The sequence below is a fragment of the Urocampus carinirostris genome, chromosome 1 (genome assembly GCF_059441175.1).
Source record: "Urocampus carinirostris isolate Australia breed hairy pipefish chromosome 1, RoL_Ucar_1.0, whole genome shotgun sequence".
Taxonomy (NCBI): Eukaryota; Metazoa; Chordata; class Actinopteri; order Syngnathiformes; family Syngnathidae; genus Urocampus; species Urocampus carinirostris.
In genome coordinates, this window is record NC_142349.1 from 18487150 (window position 1) to 18508409 (window position 21260).

The window sequence follows — 21260 nt, forward strand, 5'->3', positions numbered from 1 at the left end:
CCTCTCGCTTCTTTTTTCTCACCCAATGGAACGTCCTAAAATAGAGCTTTTCTGCCTTCTAGCGACCGTTTTATGACTGTGCAAGCATTGCTGAATACATCAGCTGACAAGATTTTGAAAAGATATTACTCAATTTACACTTTCATGGGTTCATAGAGGAAAGAGAGTAATTTCGCGTGCGTGCCTGTGGAAAGGGTGAAAGTAAGAAAATGACTGTTTCAAATACAGTCTTCATGCCAACCCTCCCCCAAAGATGAAAAACGAAGTTTTTTTGAGTGCAATCCAAGAATTTTACATTATTGCACGTGCAACCAAAGAAATTTGACAGACGCTCCAATAATGATATCAGCCAGAAGATGGCATCAGCAAGTACAATATTTTAAGTCACAGACACCACATTTAACTAAATAGACAGACATACACAGATCTTTAAGAAGGTATGCTCAGAGGGAGAACAAGTATGAATATTTACTTTATATTTCACTTAATATTTTACATTTTAGAGTTAACATTTTCTCATTGTCATATATATTTAATGCAATTTGTTCAACAATTGATAACACAAACAAACAAATACATAAAAACAATTTAAGGGGGCAAAAAATGGATGGCTGAGGAGTTCTATCACCACCTATGTGTATCTTTGAACAGCGGTGAATGCAGTACTCATATGTATAGGTAAAGGTGACATATACATAAAGGAGTGTCTCAGAAATTTAAAATTTTGTCAAGTCAAATCATGTCTTTTGAGTTTGAACAATTTTTATTGACACTTTTAACAGCGATTAAACACATTCAAAATTTCATTATATCCTATTATAACAATGTGAGGTTTGACCAATTTTATCGACACTTTTAACAGCAATTAAACACATCTCTTACTGCTGTAACAAAATAATTTCCCCATTATGGGACGAATAAAGGATTACCTTATCTTATCTGTTCTTATTTGTATAACCCCTGAACACAAGAAGTCACAAAGGGCTGTACAGACTACAGACAGGCAAGGAAAAACTCAAAAACGTCAGCATGACAAAATGAAGAAACTTTGAGAAAGGGCTGCGTGGAAAAAGATCTGATCAAAACCACTCCTGTCATCAAATAGTGATTTTTAATGCAGAAATAATTCCCAGAGGCTTGATACATTTTGCTAAGCTGCGCCAGATCCTTTACTATAGCGTTTAAAAAAAAATAAATAAATATATATATATATATATATATATATATATATATATATATATATATATATATATTATTTACGTTTTAGTAATACTTCTGAAAACATATTTATGCATTATGGCATTTTGTTTTAAATTTATTTTTGGTCTGTGATGTAATAAAAAAAAACTTTTTATCACAGTTAAATAATTATTTGAGACAGTCCTGTACATACATACATACATACATACATACATTGCAAAGCTTAGCAATGTCTGGAAGTGAAAGAAAGAAAGAAAGAAAGAAAGAAAGAAAGAAAGAAAGAAAGAAAGAAAGAAAGAAAGAAAGAAAGAAAGAACTCGAACTTTCCAGGATGCTCCCGAATAATAAGTATGACGTCAGTTTGCCTGACGGATTGTACTGAGTCACGGTGACGTAGCTATGTGGGCGGAGCGCACATGACACCAGGCTAAATCTCCACTGTTGATGGAACCAAGAGAACTTTTCTTGCTTCTACGTGGTGCTAATATCAAGCGAATCCAGCTTTGGGCGACTTTTACGTTTTCCCCCATCCACGACAACCATTAGATTCGAATTGGTGAGTAAAAAAATGCGTCTGTCACTACGTTCGAGCTAAAGTTCTTGCTTTCTCCCATTTTAGTAAAGCTTTAAAAAACAAAGTGTGTAATTCCCTCCTGTTTTCCGGAAGTCACCAAGTATACAGTATATAATGTTAAATGTAGTGATGTTCTTGTGATTATTGCAATTACTATTAAGATTGTTTGGCGTATTGCGTGTATAGATGCTAGCCAATAGGTGGATGTTAGCGCATACGAGTTGATAGAAAACGAGACGCCTATGGGTGATTTGACAGCATAATATTTTCTCAAATCAGTCCGAAATCATTCCATAATGGCTTTAGCCCATATTAGTTATGTAACTTCTGCCAGCTAGTCACTAATCTTTTCTCTTAGCATGACCCTGTTAACGAGTGGTACTGAATGCTGACTAGAACTGTTTTGACTCATTTTACTAGTTAGCCCTCGTGGACATCTATTTGAAATCGGTGCAACAGATGGAGGTTTCCCCGTCCTGTTGTAATTGAGAACAAACCAGTTTGTTTTGTATTTGCAAGTTAACGATGACTTGACACAACGCTAGCTTATGCTACTAGCCTCGCTAGCAAGCATCCGGTGGAGTCGCGTGTTTAAAACAGCACCGCCCTGGTTTCCGTCAACACTACTTAACACTCAGAGGTGTGTGTCGTTTGAGGGGTCCCGTAAAATTAAAGTGAAATAGTTTATCAAATAAGGCTGTGTTAACAATGCCCAATTGAGTTCAAAGAGCCCTTATGCTTTTTCCCCACTGTGCGTATATGATTTTATCTACTTTTAGCAGAGCGGTTCGGGGCAGAACACACTAGGTTTAGTTAATTGGGATGGGGGTTAAGTGCTGGAGAGTGACTTCAAGCTTTTCTATATGTCAGTGTACCATGAAAACGCTTAAAAATGAAAAGGCCTGGTTTGTTTGGAATCCAAACGCCCACCAAAACCTCAAGAAAGATTGAAGAGCCTATTAAGGCCGTTTAAGAAATGCACGTACTAGTATGCTCATGGTGAACGAGCTGACAATGATTACACAAGCCAGGAGATGGCGGCCGAACGTAACAAAGTTCCAAATTCTGTACAATGCCTTTAAGAAGTTCTATATAGAGTGCTTCGAGGTCCTAAGATTACCCACAATGCATTGCTGGCGCCAATTTTGGAAGTCCACAAAGCTTTTCACTTCATTGTTATTGTTCAGCGAACCGGTTAGATTCTACATTGTAATGCCGAATACGTGCGTTATTGTTGGCTGTTGTAGCCGAGGGGTAAAGGGTGGGAAGGGCTTCTTTAGACTTCCGAAGTGTGTTTACGATCAGGGGATTGAAGCCCAGGAGAAAAGTGAACGGCGAAGACGAATGTGGCTGGCAGCTATCAACCGGTCGAATTTGCCAAAGCTTGACTGTGTTCGTGTTTGTTCTGATCACTTTCTGACAGGTAAATTGAATTATTTATGATGTAGAAATAAATTTTAAAAAGGTTATGGGACATGTGTACTTCATGACAACAGCTCGACGACCCCAAACTACTTTTATAACATATACGTGAGGTATTTCGCCGAAAACGACATTTAAAAACCGAACAAAACTCCGTTTCTCATTCGTACACTATTTTGGTGGAGACATTCAACGCGGTTTCAGGGAAAGAGAGTCTCCTTTCCTCAGTCAACTCGCGTCAATAGAGGATTTAAAGCCCCCGAAAGCTAAGCTAACTTAGCCACCGGTGCGCCGTTCGGAGAAGCGTTGCCTTTCCCGGGTTGTTCAACATAGAACAAAAGGGAAGCAACATGAGAACAACATTCCCCTAAACCTGCAACACAGTTGCAATGGGCACACAGAATCGATGATGACTTGTCAACAATGATCCATGGTTGTAAACTTGGCTGAGACAAACTCTGAGAATGTAGAACTTTCCCTTTCACAATCTTGTTTTCATCAACTTCGCTTGTGTGCACAGACACATCCCGAACCCAACCAGACACAAATCTGTCGTAGGCTTTCATACTTTTGTAATTTTGAAAATCCTTCAGTTCACAAAAGGGACTTGGGTGGAAAATAAGATAGTTAACAAGTTCGATGTAAGTCACACACGGCAACAAATCGGGATCAGACTTCCAGTCCTTGTTTTTAATGTTGTAGGGATCCAATTTTCCAATAAAATGCAACTTCGCAGCGTACCGCTCGCGTGCTAGCTTGTCTAAACTCTCCACGTAGTTTTCCATAGTGTTGATGGACAAAATCCGTACACAAACGAAGCTAGTTGAGTAAATAAATAGACAAACTGAGTAAATATTTGCTCCTCTCGCTATCACCGCTTGTAATCGACAGACTTCCAAGATGGCGGCACGAAGCCGTGTTACTATTTTTAGCACAAAGCGCGGAGCCCTCTATAATACACAATGTCCCTTTAAGTCATTTTGTTTTGATTTGATGTTTAGTTGAGACTTGTGTTGGACTGACATGGAATTTCCAGATTTGGGGGAACATTGCTCAGAGAAGACTTGCAAGCGTTTAGGTAAGTGACCAAGACCATTAATATTGTATATTGTTGTCCTAATTCAAACTAAATGTAAAAATGAAAATGCCCCTTGATCTTGGCAGACTTCCTTCCTATGAAATGCGATGCCTGTCAAGAGATATTCTGCAAGGACCACGTCACATATGCGCACCACAAATGCACTTCTTCTTACAAAAAGGTTAGCCAGCTTTTTGGGTGTTGGAATCAGATTTTGAATCCATGATCGACTAAAACGGGTCAACTAAATTGGTGGGTCGGGGCCCGAAAGTGGGTTGCGCTGTTCTACATGAACATCCTACTATAGAATGGTCGAACAGCAAAACTGAAAATCATTGCAAACAGAACTTTTACTGATAATGTAAAATGAGGGTTGGCATGCATGCATGCATGCATACATACATTGAGAGATAGTCAATAAATATCATGCTAAAAGCTAACACAGTAAACCATGTCCAGGCTTAAAAGATACATCAGAAAACAGTATTTTGAAGCAGTAAGAGTCAAATAATACTAAAAAAAAACAAAGTTTAGCCTATTTTCCGGACTATGAATTGCTCCGGATTATAAATCGCTCCAGCCCAGAAATGCATAATTAAGAAGTATATAGGTATTTGAGGAGTATGTTAGGAGTGAAAAGATTGGATAGATTGAGAAATGAAATTGTGAGAGACAGAACTAGAGTAGTAGTGGAACTGAGCAAGCGTGTGAATAAGGGAGTACACGGTTGGTTTGGACACATGGAGAGGATGGATGAAGAAAGAATGTTGAAGAGGACCTACCGAGCAGAAGTAAATGGAAGGAGACCAAGAGGAAGGCCGCGATTGACGTCGATGGATGGTGTTATGAGTGCATTGTACGAAGGAGGTCTAAATATAGTGGAAGCTAGAGCTCTTATTGGTGATAGGAATGAGTGGAGAGGTTTTGTAAAAGGATACTGGGATGTTTAAACGTGTACTAAGGGATGTGCAGTGCACCCGTATGATGCGGCAAGGTTCAACCAGTGAAAGCTTTCGGGCCCTGTTGTGTCACCCTGACCCGAGTGACATGGCCGCGTTCATCTGGAGGGACGAAAGCATGACTAACTTCGGTGCCGAGGTGCCTAACTTGTTTGGGTCTTTGGGCATTTGTGTTGGCCATGGTCCGAAAATGTTTGTGTGTGTTTTTTTGCAATTTTTTCCCTTTTTATTCTTTTTATTATTGTATGTGTTTGTCTTGCTGTCGGTCATCCCTTTTGAGGGATATGACCAAGGTAGGTAAATGAAATGAAATGATCTGCATTTATATAGCGCTTTCCAAGTCAATGACTTCCCAATAACGGCCGTGATCTGTGCAGCCATGTAAGGCGCTAACCTGCGTATTGGGGGTTCAGTGTCTTACCCAAGGACACTTCAGCATGTAACACGGACAAGCCGGGATTCGAACTGGGATCCCTTAATCCTAAAACGATCGCTCTACCTCCTGAGCTATTGCCGCCCCTAGATAGATAGATAGATAGATAGATAGGTAGGTAGATAGATAGATAGATAGATATAACTCGCACCTGAGTATAAGCCGCTCCCCCGGCCAAACTATGGAAAACAAACTGACTTTTAGTCCGCAAAATATGGTAATAACTGCTTTCATCTTATTGCTTTTAAAGTCTCTTATTATTTGTGGGAGTGAAAGTTGAACATTTCCTGGGAAATCGCTGTCAGCACAACAGCAGACCTGTTTTTAGTGGGTTGGGAGCCCTTGCCTTGGCAAAAATAATGCTAGGAAATAAAATAACTGAGGGTCAATAACACTTCTTAAGTTTATTTTATTTACTAAATAATTAGTTGATCGAGAGTTACGGTTTGCTAGTGTACAATTTTAGCAATCTGCTTGACTTTGTCATCTGTTACCAGTGACTGAGGCAATCCGGATAAATGTGCAAGATGAGATTGGTCTAACAAATGAAAATGTTTTTTTTTTTTTAATGTATTAAAACAAAAAACTCCCGTACAAAAAATGTCATAGAGCGTACACAATTTTAAACTGTTAAAGGGAAAACATATAAGTTGACGGATATGATATTGCCAAAACTAATAGAAGTGAAAAAAAACGGTTATAGTGTTTGTCATTGGGCTGAGTAGACCCCCATTTATTTTAAACCTGCCATGGATTTTTTTTCTTTATAAAATAATAGAAAAGAAGCGCTCTGAGGATATCTAAATGTATCTTCCCATAGGATGTCCAGGTCCCCGTATGTCCACTGTGCAACATCCCCATTCCCATCAAGAGAGGAGAGATGCCGGACATAAAAGTTGGGGAGCACATCGATCGTGATTGCAAATCAGACCCTGCGCAACGGAAAAGAAAGGTCAGAGGTTTTTTTTTTTTATTGCACAGAACTTAAAAACCCCAGTGTGTAATATTTGACTAATGGATGGCACTGTTTTGATTAATGCGAACAAAAAAACAATGCCCCACAGCATGGCGTAGCAGGGAGTTGTCAGAAAAAACATGGCAGCGACCTTAGGTAGGGATTCAACAATATATAAGAAATACAAATTTCTCTACCAATTTTTTTTTTTTTTTAAATAAAAAATAATATTGGTATGATGGTTCAGGTATTTTTGTATTATCAAGTATTTTCTACCAAATAGCAAATACTGTCAGCGATATTCTTCACCTTAATATACTGTACCTCGTGTAAAACGCACACCCAAACTTTGAGTTTTTTGGGGGGGGATTAAAAAAAAGCGTGATTTCACGAATAAATACAGTATTAGCCAAAAATATGACAACTCTTTTTTTTCTGTCTGTGCAGCCCGGTACCAAACAACCTACAGCCCGGTGCTGGTCTGCTGTTTGGTGGTTGCTTCCCACTGGTTCAGGAACCATTTAGACTTAAATTGGCGCTCTTAAATGCTAATACAAAAACATTCTGTAATCTAAAAATTCCCTATCAATACAGATGTTTTTCCAATGTTGAGCAGCTCTGTTTAAATGACCATTGATTGTTTGCAATATTTGAAAAAAACAAAACAGTTTTTTTTAATACTAAACTGCATTGTCGAATGTAGGTTTTCAAATCACCCGGTGTCTTAAAAGAATTAGTAAATTCTAATCTCCATTTAGAAGTTGCTATTTGATATGACAATAAATGTCTACAGAGAGCATCCCTAAAGATATTTTGGTTTCTAATCAACAACGTACGTATGCAGATGAACTCACTCTTGTTCAAATATTCAGGGCCTTTTTTAATTTGTCCTTAAAGGTGGTGTCAGTAATTTCAAAATATTCTACTTGCTGACGCCATCGTTTGGCTGAAAAGATCATCGCAGCCTCTCAATCTTCTTATGTTGCGCATGCAAGTATGTGACATTCTTGGACGCGCTTGAATAAAATCTTCCTTTTTCATCGTTTTTGTGGTTGGCATTTCGACTGTATTGGAAATAATCCTTTTCTTTTACTATTTTCATCTTAGATTTGAAATCAAACACGTGTTGGATCTGTCTACTCCCCACACCCCACCCACCATCTCATTTCCTCCAGCATATTAGGTTCAGTGGCTGGAACACCGAGGATAAAAGTAGGATAATGGCAGAGAGGCGCGTTAGAAAAGAATATATAAATGCTCTTTTAAATATTTTGCGCATCGTTAACACATTCAAGCGAAAATATTTGCTTTAAACTTTATAAAGACGCCTCAAACTATGCACCCCACCTCTAAGCACCGCTGCCTATATTCTTGACTTCTGCTGTTTATTTGGCCTATGAATCATTTCTGGTTGGCTGCTGTCCTTGGCTGTGTTTACCAAAGTATAAACAAATCCTCTGGGAGTTTTCAAAACAGCAAAATGTCTCTATTTCAGATATTTACCAACAAATGTTCGAAAGGAGGCTGTAAGCAGAAGGAGATGATGCGGGTGACGTGTGACCAGTGTCATTTAAATTACTGTCTTAAACACCGACATCCGCTCGACCACGATTGTACGACTGACGGCAAGCCGCTGTCGCAACCCGGGTAGGGTGCCTTGTACAATCCCACATTAGTGTGCTAAAAACGATTGGTTTCTAATTGCATGTTGTCTTAGACATGCTGCTTTAATGAGGGCTCAGGGGTCTTCCTCCACATCCGCCTCCACCTCCTCAGGACACTCTAGGTCGATTTCAAATGGCAGCAGTGCAGCCAGCAGAGGTCCCAGTAGCAGGTGAGGATTAAATGGAACTCAACCTTGTTTTTATTGTGCTTGATTTGAATCATTTCTATACAGTATTTTCTTGTTTCTTGCGTGGGTTACATTATGTGATAGGCGAACGCTGCTTAGTAGAAAACCTTTTTTTTTTTTTTTTTTTACAATTTTTATGCGATTGAATAATCTATTTTTCATTTAAACCAAAGCACAATTCATTTTGACAGGCCAAAACATTCGTTTAACAAATAAAAGTACTGTAATCCGTACATATTAACATTTATTCCTGAAATGACTCTTTTTAGAATCAGAATGCAGAACATAATTAATGATTAGAATCCATGAAGCAATTAAGCGTTAAAGTGAGGGATTACTTTAAAGGATTCCTCTTTCTTTCAGTCCGGTGTTTTTCGACCTTTTTTTGAGCCAAGGTCCTTTTTTTCATTAATTAATCTTGAAGCAAACTGTCTGTCAAAAATGTTTATTAATTAATTCCCACCACCACTTTCAAGTTTTTTTAAAGCTTAGATATTAATGTTGCCTAAATTGACAGTAGGGTAATCCCCTTAATTTCACAGAGGTTGTGTTATACATTAATCAAAACCCCCAAAGTAGAAACATTTATTTACAGTATTTTCCAGACTATAAATGGCAGCTTTTTTTCATGGTTTCATAGTTTTGCAGAGGGTGGATTTATACTGTATGAAATTGACACATGTGAGTGTGTGTGAATGGGTAAGTGTGAAGCACATTGTAAAGCGCTTCGGGAGGTCTTCATTGTCTTGAAAAGCGCTATATAAATGCAGACCACTTACCATTACTGTATCATTTCACATGTCATTTTCACGCTAAACCACAAGAGGGCACTCTAGGTCAGTGTTGATCATGTAAACCTCACCATGTTGTGCTCACTTATTTGGAGAGCGAGACAGTCTGCACCCGCATGGTCTTGCGACACTGCGCCCAGCTAACGTCATTATGCCATGCCTCTCTTTGGCATGATCAACAGATAAATCAGGCAACTAACGTTTAGATAATAAGACGTCATTTTGCTGTGGTAAATATTTTCAACTTACTCAAAAGTGGTTTCTATACAAGCTGCAAATGCTTTGTTTTACTGTTCTAATACATTCCCCAAAAATGAGATACAATGTCGTGACATATGCTATGGGGACATTATTTTTAATCTATTTTAATTTTAAATTGCCTTTCAAGGTGACATGTATTTTTTGGGGGTTAGATAGCTACTCATGCTCCAGGTGCAAGTTATGTTTTTTTCTTTTTTAATTATGCATTTTTTGGCAAGTGACATTTATAATCTGGCATGACAAATAGTCTGCAAAATATGGTAGTTATCTAATATCAGTAACAATTTAGACTGACCGTAATAAAATAACAACTATAGATCTACAAATAAAAACACAATACGGAATTGCAGTTAAATAAATGAATGGTCTTTATTGTCTCTTGACAATACTACAAGTAAATTGGATGGCTTCTCCTGTCTGTGTAAAAACATGATGTAAAGAGCAGCTAGATAGCTGCACGCGAGCATTATGGGATCCTCTGGTAAAGCCAGGTCTCTGTGATGATTAAAATACAAATGTCCCGAATGTAGCGGTTTCCTGTAAGTTGCAGCTCCACGCCATCTGTTTCATGGGTAAAGGATCAGGCGTTGGTGAGATACAGGCTTGGTAGGGGTGGCTTCAGAGAGTTGTTAGCCTAGCCATAGCTGTATGCCGGACCTTTTGCTATCATAATTAGTCTATCAAGATGCTCAAGATTTGAGGAATTCAAGATTCGAGACAGATATCTTTCCAGGCATACAAGATAAAATCCAAGTTACGAGAATTTCCAGAGGCTACCACTAGCAACTGCTTGTTGTACATCTCGAAATGCAACAGGGAGCATTTTTAAACCCCAATTTTGTTTCCCAACAATGTCAATTTATTTGCGACAAACTGTAATCTGAAGTTAAGTTTTGAAACGTTCATATTTTTTATTTATTATTAATTAATGTATTCCTAGTCTGGGCTGCCAAACAAAAATGGCAAAACTGTAATTTTAATATATAGTCTCACCAATAACATGAGCGCACTATTCATTTTTTAGGAGCATAATTGAGATTTTTGTCAAAATCATGTTCGCAGAGAATGCAGATTCATCAACCAGTCATGTTGCAGATAACCAATCAATAGTTCAATATAAAAGTAATAATATTTTAGAAATTATAATTTGACAGTGCAGAAGTTAGTTCTAAAAACATTTTTTTTTTAATAAAGTACAGTACTTTTATGTTTTTGGAATGTTTTTTTCACACTGCATTTTTGTTTACCAAAATCGTCGACAAAATCTGCATTCAAGTGTATCGTTTTCTAAACAGAGCGCAGTACATTGTCACGCCAACATTATTATAATGATAAAATTATAATTTGACAGTGCAGTTACTTAGAAAAAGTACTGTAATTGTCTTTACTGCACAAATGCTTTAGCCTTTTGTTTGTTCTTTGGTTAAAATGTTTATTAGAGTATTTAATTAATGTTTCTACTTTGCGAGTTTTGACTGTTACGGAACCTTTCTCGAATGCCACCCCCGAGTAAAGTGAGGGATTATTGTAATCTCATTCATCTCTTTGTTGTATCTTTATATTTATTTGATATTTGAATGGATTTTTAGTGATTTAGTATAAAAAAAATGTACTCGAAGCAGGAGCAAGTATGAATACGAGCACGGTCCAGTTCCGATTAATTCAGTTTGTAGATGTATCACTTTGGGAAATTTCCTACGGCACACTTGTGTGTCCATTCACTACTAGCTTTCCTTCTGCTCCCTTTCCAGCACAAGTCGACCAATTCCGACCTCAGTTTCAGCACAGAATGTAGTGCAGCCGTCTGCTTCGTTTCAGGGGGGCTTGGTGCGTATTGGACATCACATGGCCTTCATATTTTCTGCCCATGGATGCTCAACCTGTGTCTTCTTCTATTTTCAGACAGAAGAGCAAGCCTTACAAAGAGCTCTAGAGATGTCTTTGGCTGAGTCAAGACCACCTGCAACGCCCACCCTTAGGTGAGCATGATACTTTATACTTGTGTTTACCATAACAGGAAGATTCTGGCTGGCTGTCAGCATTTAATTGGTCCAGCCAGGATCTTATAAGCTTGTATTATCAAAAAATCTAATAATATTGTTAAATATATACAATTGCAAATTAAATCAAAATCGGTTTTAGATTTCTTATTATTTAAATGATCGCAAATTCCATGAAATCCAGGAGAATGCTTGAATTTTATTGTTGTGTTTTCAAGGTCGGGAAAATGCTTGAGTTTTGTGTAAGTGCTTGAAAATGCAAGCAATTCTTGTCATGTTTCTCTGCAAAGTATGCAAAAAAGATACAACTCTTCACAGTGGAAGAGTCAACGCTTTTCCAGTCATATAAAAAGTAACTTGCATAGATTACTAGCTTAACTATTATTTTTTTGTTACCTGTTCGCTACATGCTAGACCTAAACAGGGCACATGTAAAAAAATAGCAACCGCGTTTCCTAGTTGTATGTTGTAATGGGAAGAACTTCGTGCAACTGAAAATGTATGCTCCATATTAGATTGGCATGAATCGCTGAACAACTCTACAGTCTGACGTCATCGAGTGCTTGTGGTTTTAAAAATAACAATAAAATTTGATACAACTTGAACCAAATAGAGACGGCAGCAAACATTAATAAAATGGGGTACAGAAACTCAAGTTTCATTTTCTTTGCCCCATTCAGCATCTGGTTTAATATTTGGCTTGGGCTCTATCAAATTTCCTGGTTCCTCTTACTGCAAGTACCGTAAATTCTGGACTATAAGGCGCACCTGATTATAAGCCGCACCCACCGCAATTCGTGAGGAAAATCGACTTTGTACATACACAAGCCGCACCGGTATATTAGCCGCATGCGTCCACATTAAATATTGGATTTATTTTGATTGAACAATTTTATTGACGGGGGGACTTTGTGTAGATTTATCATTCTATACCCTTAAGTAGGGTGGTCCTTAATGGGGGTCGAAATTTTTTTGGGGGAAATATTGGGCTCTGACCCCCGCATATGTTCTTATATCGATAAAAACACACTGTGTGCAATTTTGAACAATTTGGATAATATTTAGAGGTAGCTCAACGACTTTGAAATTTCCCAAAATGGTAAAATTTTGGCAATTTTCGAGAAAAAACGGAAATCTTAACCCTATGTGTACGGCGTTTTAGAACATCCAATTTCAGTCCATTGCTTATAATTGTAACACAAGAAAAGTTACAAGTAAATATAACAATATTGTATTTATTTTTACCTCAACAGCCACCACCCTTTCGAGGTTTCATTCACTGTGCGTGATCGGCATTTCCAAATAACATCCAAATTTGGGCGTCAATAAAATGAACTAAATTTGCAACTTCACCAACACAGATCATGTGCATTATGCAAAACAGTGTGAAAACAAATCTTACAGTTTGATGTGCATACAGTACAAAAACAATATGATAAGTGAAAATAGAACCAAGCCAACACCAAACAGTCTACCGAGTAATAGTCGAATAATAATTTCCAAATCACCAGTTCAGAGTTCACATAAAACAGGCCGATTGTCTTTGGAAAAACAATGCGTTTGCTCTCAGTTCAGCAATTACCTCAACGAATCATTAAGTTTATCATTGTAACATAGCCTATAATCAAATGTTGTGTATGTTCACAAAGTGTTCATTTCTGTTTCACGATGGTCTGTTTTTGAGTATTCGGGAACCTTTTGTGATGTTCTGCAACCACCAGTAACAGGTACTGTAATTGTTCTTCATTGTGGGTGAGACGAGCATTGAAGTTTTGAATCAGTGCGACGCCTCGCTCTGCGTGGTCATTGATGACAGACAATGCTTTCACCTTGTCACATGCCTCTCTATAATCAATGCGGCCATTCCATGTGGTCGGTTCTGCATCCAAGAAGCTGGTGGAGATCTCAAGAAGCTGCAGCAGCTTGATGGTATTAGTGGTTGCAAAATCTGCGAGTTTCTTGTCATTGACGCACTTCAGATCCACCTGGCCTTTAACTTCTGGTTCTTCCGCTCCTGGGGTTGACTTCATGGCACTCGAGATGTCAGTTTTCGTTTCATGCGATACGTCGGGATCAAAAAGGGACAAGCCAACAAGGACTTCAGAAAGATACCAGAGATGAGTTGCAAACTTTTTGCTTGTCGCTTGAGAGATGGCTTTGTTGATGTTCCCATAGTTCACCAGGTCCTTTAGAAAAGCGAGATCATGGCGAGGAGCACTGGCTGCCACAGGACACAGGAACCAAGCCTTAACATATATCCTAGCATAGAAAAGACACACGTCACGAAGACCTTTTTCCTCACGGGCAGTCAGTCGGAACTGGTGTCGAAACATCCACACCTTGAATGAATATATCACCTTGGCCATCCATCTCGTCTGATGCATCGCCCCTGGTGCCATAAACTTCACTTCTCGCTCAGGTATGCCTCCGAGATAGACAAGGACAAGCTCGAGCAACTCCCGGTAGTCGTCTCTTGGTTGGTTCGCTTGAAGGGTTTCAGAAATGAAACCGTTGAGGCTGTCTCTAACATCTGCGATGTTCTGTCTGGTGTACTCATCACTGTTTGCATTCTGAAAGTCACTGGAGTCGATGAAGCTCCATTGCGTTTTAAATCGCTTGAAGATTTGGATTTCTGGACTAGAAGACGATCCCATGCACGTCCAAATAGTTTCTCAACTTTTTTCACCATGTCTTGTGTGTGACGTACAGGAATCCGTGCTCTGAGCCAGAAAGATGTCAATTTCTCTACAGTGGCTGTTGCTGCAACTCTGATAGTCTCTTTGCATTCGATGTGTCGATACAAAAAATAACCCAAAACTTGTTGAATCGAAGGTAGTTTACACCCTGTTATATCCTCTTCATGAGGCAGAAGATATTTTTTTGATCCCTTCGATGAAGCCATCTTGATTTTTGTGACACGTTTGACAATCAGAACTCAGTGTGGTGAATATCTGAAACCACTAAGGCACTGTGATACTAATCGATAATAGAAAGCCAGTCAAAACGAATGCCACAATAATCCCAATCCGTTTTGTGACAATTGTTCTCCTTGAAATCCGAAAGACAGTCAAAATTATTTACTGGTGTGGTCAGATAAGTATTTCGTTGACATGTATTTATGCAGTTTTATTATTGAACAATTATTTATTGTGCCAGTAACTTTGTACACTAGGTCTGATATAATGTGCGAAAAATCCTTATTTTTCATACCAAAATTTCAGAGGCCTTGAGCGACCTCTAAATATCCTTTGATTTTGATGAAACTTTGCCCAATTACGTTTTGTATATATTGGAACACATTCAAGGGGTCAGAGCATGAAATTTTAAAAGTCGAAAAATAAGGACCACCCTACCCTTAAGTAGTTATCCATTATCTATTATCAGCCAATTCATGATACATTTCAAAGCCAAAAGGCTGAGACACTTGCTCTCAGTCAGGGAACTGAGTCAAGGTCCTAGCCAAAGCGCCAAGAATCTATGAACGAAATTGCATTGTTCCCCGAGGTATTGCAATTCCAGGCCGATACTTTGAGTGAACAGAGCAAGCTATTTATCATTTGATGCAGACCTGAAGAGTCGGGGTACCCATTGAACGTAATCCAAGGGAAAAAAAGTGTATATTTCCAAAGGTAAGGGTGGGGAAAAATATATATCCACTATTGTCTCCCGCGTTCACAAACACTCACCTTTACCCGTCCCCAGTTCCCATCAGCCCGCGTTTGCTCCGCCCTTTCTTTCTTACTCGCCCGTGAAAATCAGCATGTGTCTCAAATAAATACAAATAAATACATTACAAACATATACAGTTGCAAATACATATTATACATGGTTACACATATTTACAAAGAAAGACGGTACACCGAGAGAGTTTTCAAATCTTTAATAATAATAATATAACTTTCATCCCAAACCGTGCCTTTGAAAGGTACTAACACGCTACTATGAATACGCTCGCATCGCATCAAACGTATCTGTTAAATAAGCATACCGTAATTGTTAAATTGACGGTATACAGTCCTCATCTTCCTCCCTCTATAAGAGGCGTCTTCTTGCTATCTGAAAGAACCTTGGTCATATAGACAGTTTTTGCATAAACTAAGAAGTTGAAGTCCTCGACGCACGTGTTCCACCGGTTTAAATCATAAGCGGCCGCTAGAAAAATGACATAATTTGGCCGCTTCACTAGATAAGCCGCAGGGCTGAACATTTGGGAAAAAAGTAGCGGCTCATAGTCCGGAATTTACGGTAACACCTCAGACAACAGAGCTATATGGGGTTTATTTACTCTGAAATTCCTATTTCAACAGTACTGGATCAATTGGAAAATTGACCTTGAAAGACCTTAAAAAGTGCTTGAATTTGGCCATGAAAAAAGCGCAAGAACCCTGCATGGTGTGTATTTGTGATGCATATCTGTATCAGTCAACCCCTCCTGCCGTGCTTAAGCACACACTCTGGTGATTGTCCCGCCCCGCCTGCACTGTGATTAGACAGCTGGGTAAAAGGTGACGACGACAACAGCCCCCTTTTTCCCTAGAACGTTTTACAACTCTAAAGGACCAGAAAAAAAGGGTTAGTGCAGAGAGTTCCGCACTGACAATTATACAGTGCCAAGTGCAATTTGTGTGCTTAAGTGGTCTGCTTCTGCGACAACACTACAAATTTAAATACAATTATGAAAAAAAAATCCATCCTCACCATGGCAACAAAGCCAATGAGAAACAATTGACACTTTCTTTGCATTACTGACAATATTGGGCCATTAAAGTTTTTTGTTAGCTAGTTGACATTGTTATACAGTATTTACAGGTATATTTGTATTATATAGCTGCCGTTTTGGTTTGACTCTCTTGGTTTTGTTTCTGAAACTGTTGGAATACTAGTAATCTTTATATTTATCTTATATACTGATTACAATGAGGTTATTTAATTTAAAATCAAACACTTTCAGTGACTAAATCATTGTGCTGTTTTTATCATAACTGTAAACTAACTTGAGGGCTAGGGTTCGATTATTGAATGATGATGAAATTTTGATACGACCAAGTATTTACTTGGATCGGATCTACCAACATTTCTACTGACATAACCGCAGTCAAAAAAACAGCAGTACTGATATTTAATACTGTAATTTACCAAATCACTGATATGAATATTATAATTCAATAAATTCGGTCTGTTTACTCACCGATACGATACACTAAAGTAGTACAGCATCGGTATCGAAACAACACTAGTTATTTTTAGTCTAGTAAAAAGGACAAGCTGATTTAGTTTGCATTAAACTGCCTTTCATAACTAGTGTATTTAAGTTTTATTAGTGTACAAGGGCACACATTCATCACTGATCTAGTGGAAATTGCTCTAAAATGCACCAGATTGATGCGTTTAAAACTAATTCTGTGAACCCACGAGTCATCATTTTCCAAAGGAGAAAAAGGTAACTGGGTTCTCCAGGGTTAAAATGTACGAAATATTCTCACCGCACCCGCTAAACCGTCCACCCACCAGGGTCTCACAAAATTCTTTGGGGAACCCTGCATTCAGTTGCTTTGATTTTGGAATTTGACCTCACAAACAGGGAGACGCTCTGTAGTTGTTGCAGAAGTGTTTTTTTGTTTTGTTTTTTTTTTCAAAATCTTCATGTGTTTTGTCCTCAGCCCGCAAGAGCAGGAAGATCTGGCACTGGCTCAGGCTCTGGCTGCCAGCGAAGAAGAATACAGACGCCAGCAGCAGAGACAACAGGTACCGGCCGGAAAAGTTAGTCTACACTAGCATTCTAGCATGTAGGTACCCAGCCAGCATGGCCCTGTGTTTTCCTTTCCACTGAGTTCAATGAGAATTTTGAGTTTTTTAAAGCATGTGCTGAAAATGTTAGTTTCTAAAAATCATCTTCTTTCTTCAAGGAACGGGAGTCTAAACAGTTCAACTGCAGCCTTTCTTGACCTTGGAGCAAAGATTTTTTTCTTTCTGTCTTTTCCAAGCGCTGAGTGAATCCACAACATTTGATGATTGTCTTAGTATCTTTTTCGTCTTCTTTTTGGTGTTTTTCTCTTTCTTTTTTCACTGAATGGCTCAAGAGTTACTCATTTGCCGCCTTTTACTCTGTTTTAGCTCACTTTTTTTACCAATGAGTTGTTCTGTACATATTTTATAAATATGCTGATCACAAAACTGTTATTTTGCCATCTATGAAGACTAATAAATTATTTCAAACGCGCATCCATGGTTTTCGTGCTAATCCACCCATGAACACCAGATAGCAGTATTGCGTCGGAATCAAATTGAATTGGTTTTGACATTGATAACAACGTAGGAATTGTATGCACTGAGATTAGACACGACACTGCAGGGTAAAGATTTAATAAATACTTTAAAGAGGGAAAAAAACAAGACTATCAGGATAAACGCAGAATTTTTTTACAACGTAGTGCTTAGAGACTGACCTAAGTTATTATAGATATGCAATGTTGAAAATTGAAAATAAAACGTGCACCATAACAATAATGCAATTTTTAAAAGTGCACTAACATTTAGCAGCAACGAAAATCCCCAAAGATTGTCACATTATATTTACTTTCATAGTTTTGTGCAATAACATTGAACAGCAACGAAAAGGAACAACCTAAAATGAGTTGCAAGATATGTTTTCATAGTTTTGTGCACTTGTGTAGGGTGATGAAGCTGTCTCTTAGCCTGTCCTTGTTAGATGGGGATATATGTTTAATATATACTTCAGAACTGTGCTGCACACGCGCTAACCACTGCACTACCGTGCTGCCCTGTACATACAGTGCATCCGGAAAGTATTCACAGCGCTTTACTTTTTCCACATTTTGTTATGTTACAGCCTCATTCCAAATTGTATTAATTTAATCTCTTATCTCAAAATTGACAATGTGAAAAAGTTTTTTTTTTTGTTTGTTTTTACTTTTTTTGAATTTATCAAAAATAGAAAACTAAGAAATCACATTTACATAAGTATTCACAGCCTTTGCCATAAAGCTCAAAATTGAGCTCAGGTGCATCTTTTTTCCACTGATCATCCTTGAGATCTTTCTACAGCTTAATTGGAGTCCACCTGCAGTAAATTCAGTTGATTGGACATGATTTGGAAAGGCACACACCTGTCTATTTAAGGTCCCACAGTTGAGTGTGCATGTCCGAGCACAAACACCAAGCCTGAAGTCAAAAGAACTGTCTGTAGACCTGCGGGACAGGATTGTCTTGAGGCACAAATCTGGGGAAGGATACAGAAAAAGATTCTGCTGCTTTGAAGGTCCCAATGAGCACAGTGGCCTCCATTATTCGTAAATGGAAAACATTTGGAACAACCAGGACTCTTCCTAGAGCTGGCCGGCCTTCTAAACTGAGGGATCGGGGAAGAAGGGCCTTAGTCAGGGAGGTGACCAAGAACCCGATGGTCACTCTGTCAGAGCTCCAGCGTTCCTCTGTGGAGAGAGGAGAGCCTTCCAGAAGGACAACCATCTCTGCAGCAATCCACCAATCAGGCCTGTATGGTAGAGTGGCCAGACGAAAGCCTCTCCTTAGTAAAAGGAACATGGAAGCCCGTCTGGAATTTGCCAAAAAGCACCTGAATGACTCTCAGACCATGAGAAACAAAATTCTCTGGTCTGATGAGACAAAGATTGAACTCTTTGGTGTGAATGCCAGGCGCCATGTTTGGAGGAAACCAGGCACCGCTCATCACCAGGCCAATACCATCCCTTACAGTGAAGCATGGTGGTGGCAGCATCATGCTGTGGGGATGTTTTTCAGCAGCAGGAACTGGCAGACTAGTCAGGATAGAAGGAAAAACGAATGCAGCAATATATAGAGATATCCTGGATGAAAACCTGCTCCAGAGCGCTCTTGACCTCAGGCTGGGGCGAAGGTTCATTTTTCAGCAGGACAACGACCCAAAGCACACAGCCAAGATCTCAAAAGATTGGCTTCAGAACCACTCCGTGAATGTCCTGGAGTGGCCCAGCCAGAGTCCAGACTTGAATCCGATCGAACATCTCTGGAGAGATCTGAAAATGGCTGTGCACAAACGTCCCCCATCCAACCTGATTGAGCTTGAGACTTATTGCAAAGAAGAATGGGCAAAACTGCCTAAAGATAGGTGTGCTAAACTTGTGGGATCATATTCAAAAAGACTTGAGGCTGTATTTGCTGCCAAAGGTGGATCAACAAAGTATTAAGCAAAGGCTGTGAATACTTATGTAAATGTGAAGTTTTCTATTTTTAATAAATTCAAAAAAAAGGAAAAAAAAAAAAAAACTTTCACATTGTCATAATGGAGTATTTTGTGTAGAATTTTGAGATTCAATAAATACAATTTGGAATGAGGCTGTAACATAACAAAATGTGGAAAAAGTGAAGCGCTGTGAATACTTTCCAGATGCATTGTGTATATATATATTTATATATATATATATATATATATATATATATATATATATACCGTTCAAATGTTTGGGGGCGGCTTAGAAATTTCCATTCTTTCACAAAAGTCATGTTTATTTGTGTAGCTCTTAACCACTAGAAGTCTCAAAGAGCTGCACAGCCTACAGACTATTATCACTCCATCCCCTGATCCAAAACCTACATGAGGGCAAGGAAAACTCAAAACCTCAGCATGAAAAAACCTTGAGAAGGACTGCACATGAGGTAATCCCCCTTCCAGCAAGACCAGGCCAAAAATGAATGTTGCAATACACAGACATAGTCAACATGAAAAAAGTTTGGAGGTAAAAAAAAAAAAAAATATGTATTTCAAACCTTCTCAATGTCTTAACTATACTTTCTATTTATTTTGCGACTCATTTGATAATTAAAAAAAAGAAAGGTGTCACTCTTCATGGAAAGCACAAAACTGGGAGAACCCTAAACCTTAGAGCGGCAGTATCGGTATGTACTGTATTTATGTAAGTATATATAATATATATATATAATGTAGGCAGCATGGCGGATGAGTGGTTAGCGTGTCCGCAGCACAGTTCTGAGGTCATGAGATCGAACCTTCCTGTGTGGAGTCTGCATGTTCTTCCCGTGTTTGCTGGGGTTTCCTCTGGGAACTCCGGTTTCCTCCCACATTCCAAAAACATGCATATCAGGTTAATTGGCCGGTCCAAATTCTCCCTAGGTGTAAATGAGCAAGTGAGTTGTCTGTCTCTGTGTGCCCTGCGACTGGCTGGCAACCAGTTCAGGATGTCCCCTGCCCACTGCCCGAAGATGGCTAGGATGGGCTCCTGCACCCCCGCGACCCGATCGAGGATAAGCGGTGCAGATGATGGATGGATATATGATGTATGTATGTATATGAGATCACAATTACAATTCACTTTACAAATGCTGATGCTACCCTTACAGCTGTAGTCTAATGCGGTCATAGGTAAGACAATAACCAGATTTGACCAGCATTCTGTGGAGCCTTTGTAGCGTGCCCTACATGATGTATTTGGGATATGCACTTCTTGAGAGGCCGCACTTGCTCTTCTCTTATTTCTCATTGAATGCTGGAGATGGTTGAACTGATTGACGCAGAAATCCTGGAGTGAAGTCATTGTGAAAATAATATTCTGCTCAAGCATCTAAATCAGAACTATAGGTTACTTTGATAGTATGTTGTACTATGGCTTCCTGCAACATGCCAAAACCCCAAATTAGCGAGGAATTTGAAAATGCAATTTATAACCCCTGCAATTTAAAACCCCGTATACCTTATATACC

General features: G+C 38.8%; 2 protein-coding genes and 1 long non-coding RNA gene across 4 annotated transcripts in view; 2 read left to right on the forward strand and 1 right to left on the reverse strand.

Annotated features, from left to right (window-relative positions):
* Positions 1-21260, forward strand: part of LOC148373803 (uncharacterized) — a 248977-nt gene that overhangs the window by 101911 nt on the left and 125806 nt on the right. The window lies entirely within an intron of this gene.
* zfand2a (zinc finger, AN1-type domain 2A) lies at positions 1593-17745 on the forward strand. Of its 2 annotated transcripts, none has more exons than XM_088329572.1 (10): positions 1593-1756; positions 4198-4274; positions 4361-4455; positions 6487-6618; positions 8117-8268; positions 8339-8455; positions 11277-11352; positions 11428-11504; positions 17186-17311; positions 17432-17745. In XM_088329572.1, exons 2-9 carry the CDS (start codon positions 4220-4222, stop codon positions 17298-17300), a joined length of 819 nt encoding a protein of 272 aa, XP_088185698.1. In that variant the 5' UTR covers positions 1593-1756; positions 4198-4219; the 3' UTR covers positions 17301-17311; positions 17432-17745. The 2 variants fall into 2 exon arrangements, with proteins under 2 accessions (XP_088185698.1, XP_088185697.1); XM_088329571.1 differs by having other exon boundaries at positions 17186-17270.
* On the reverse strand, positions 13178-14337 carry LOC148373807 (uncharacterized). Its single transcript, XM_088352668.1, has one exon. It carries the CDS (start codon positions 14177-14179, stop codon positions 13178-13180), a length of 1002 nt encoding a protein of 333 aa, XP_088208794.1. The 5' UTR covers positions 14180-14337.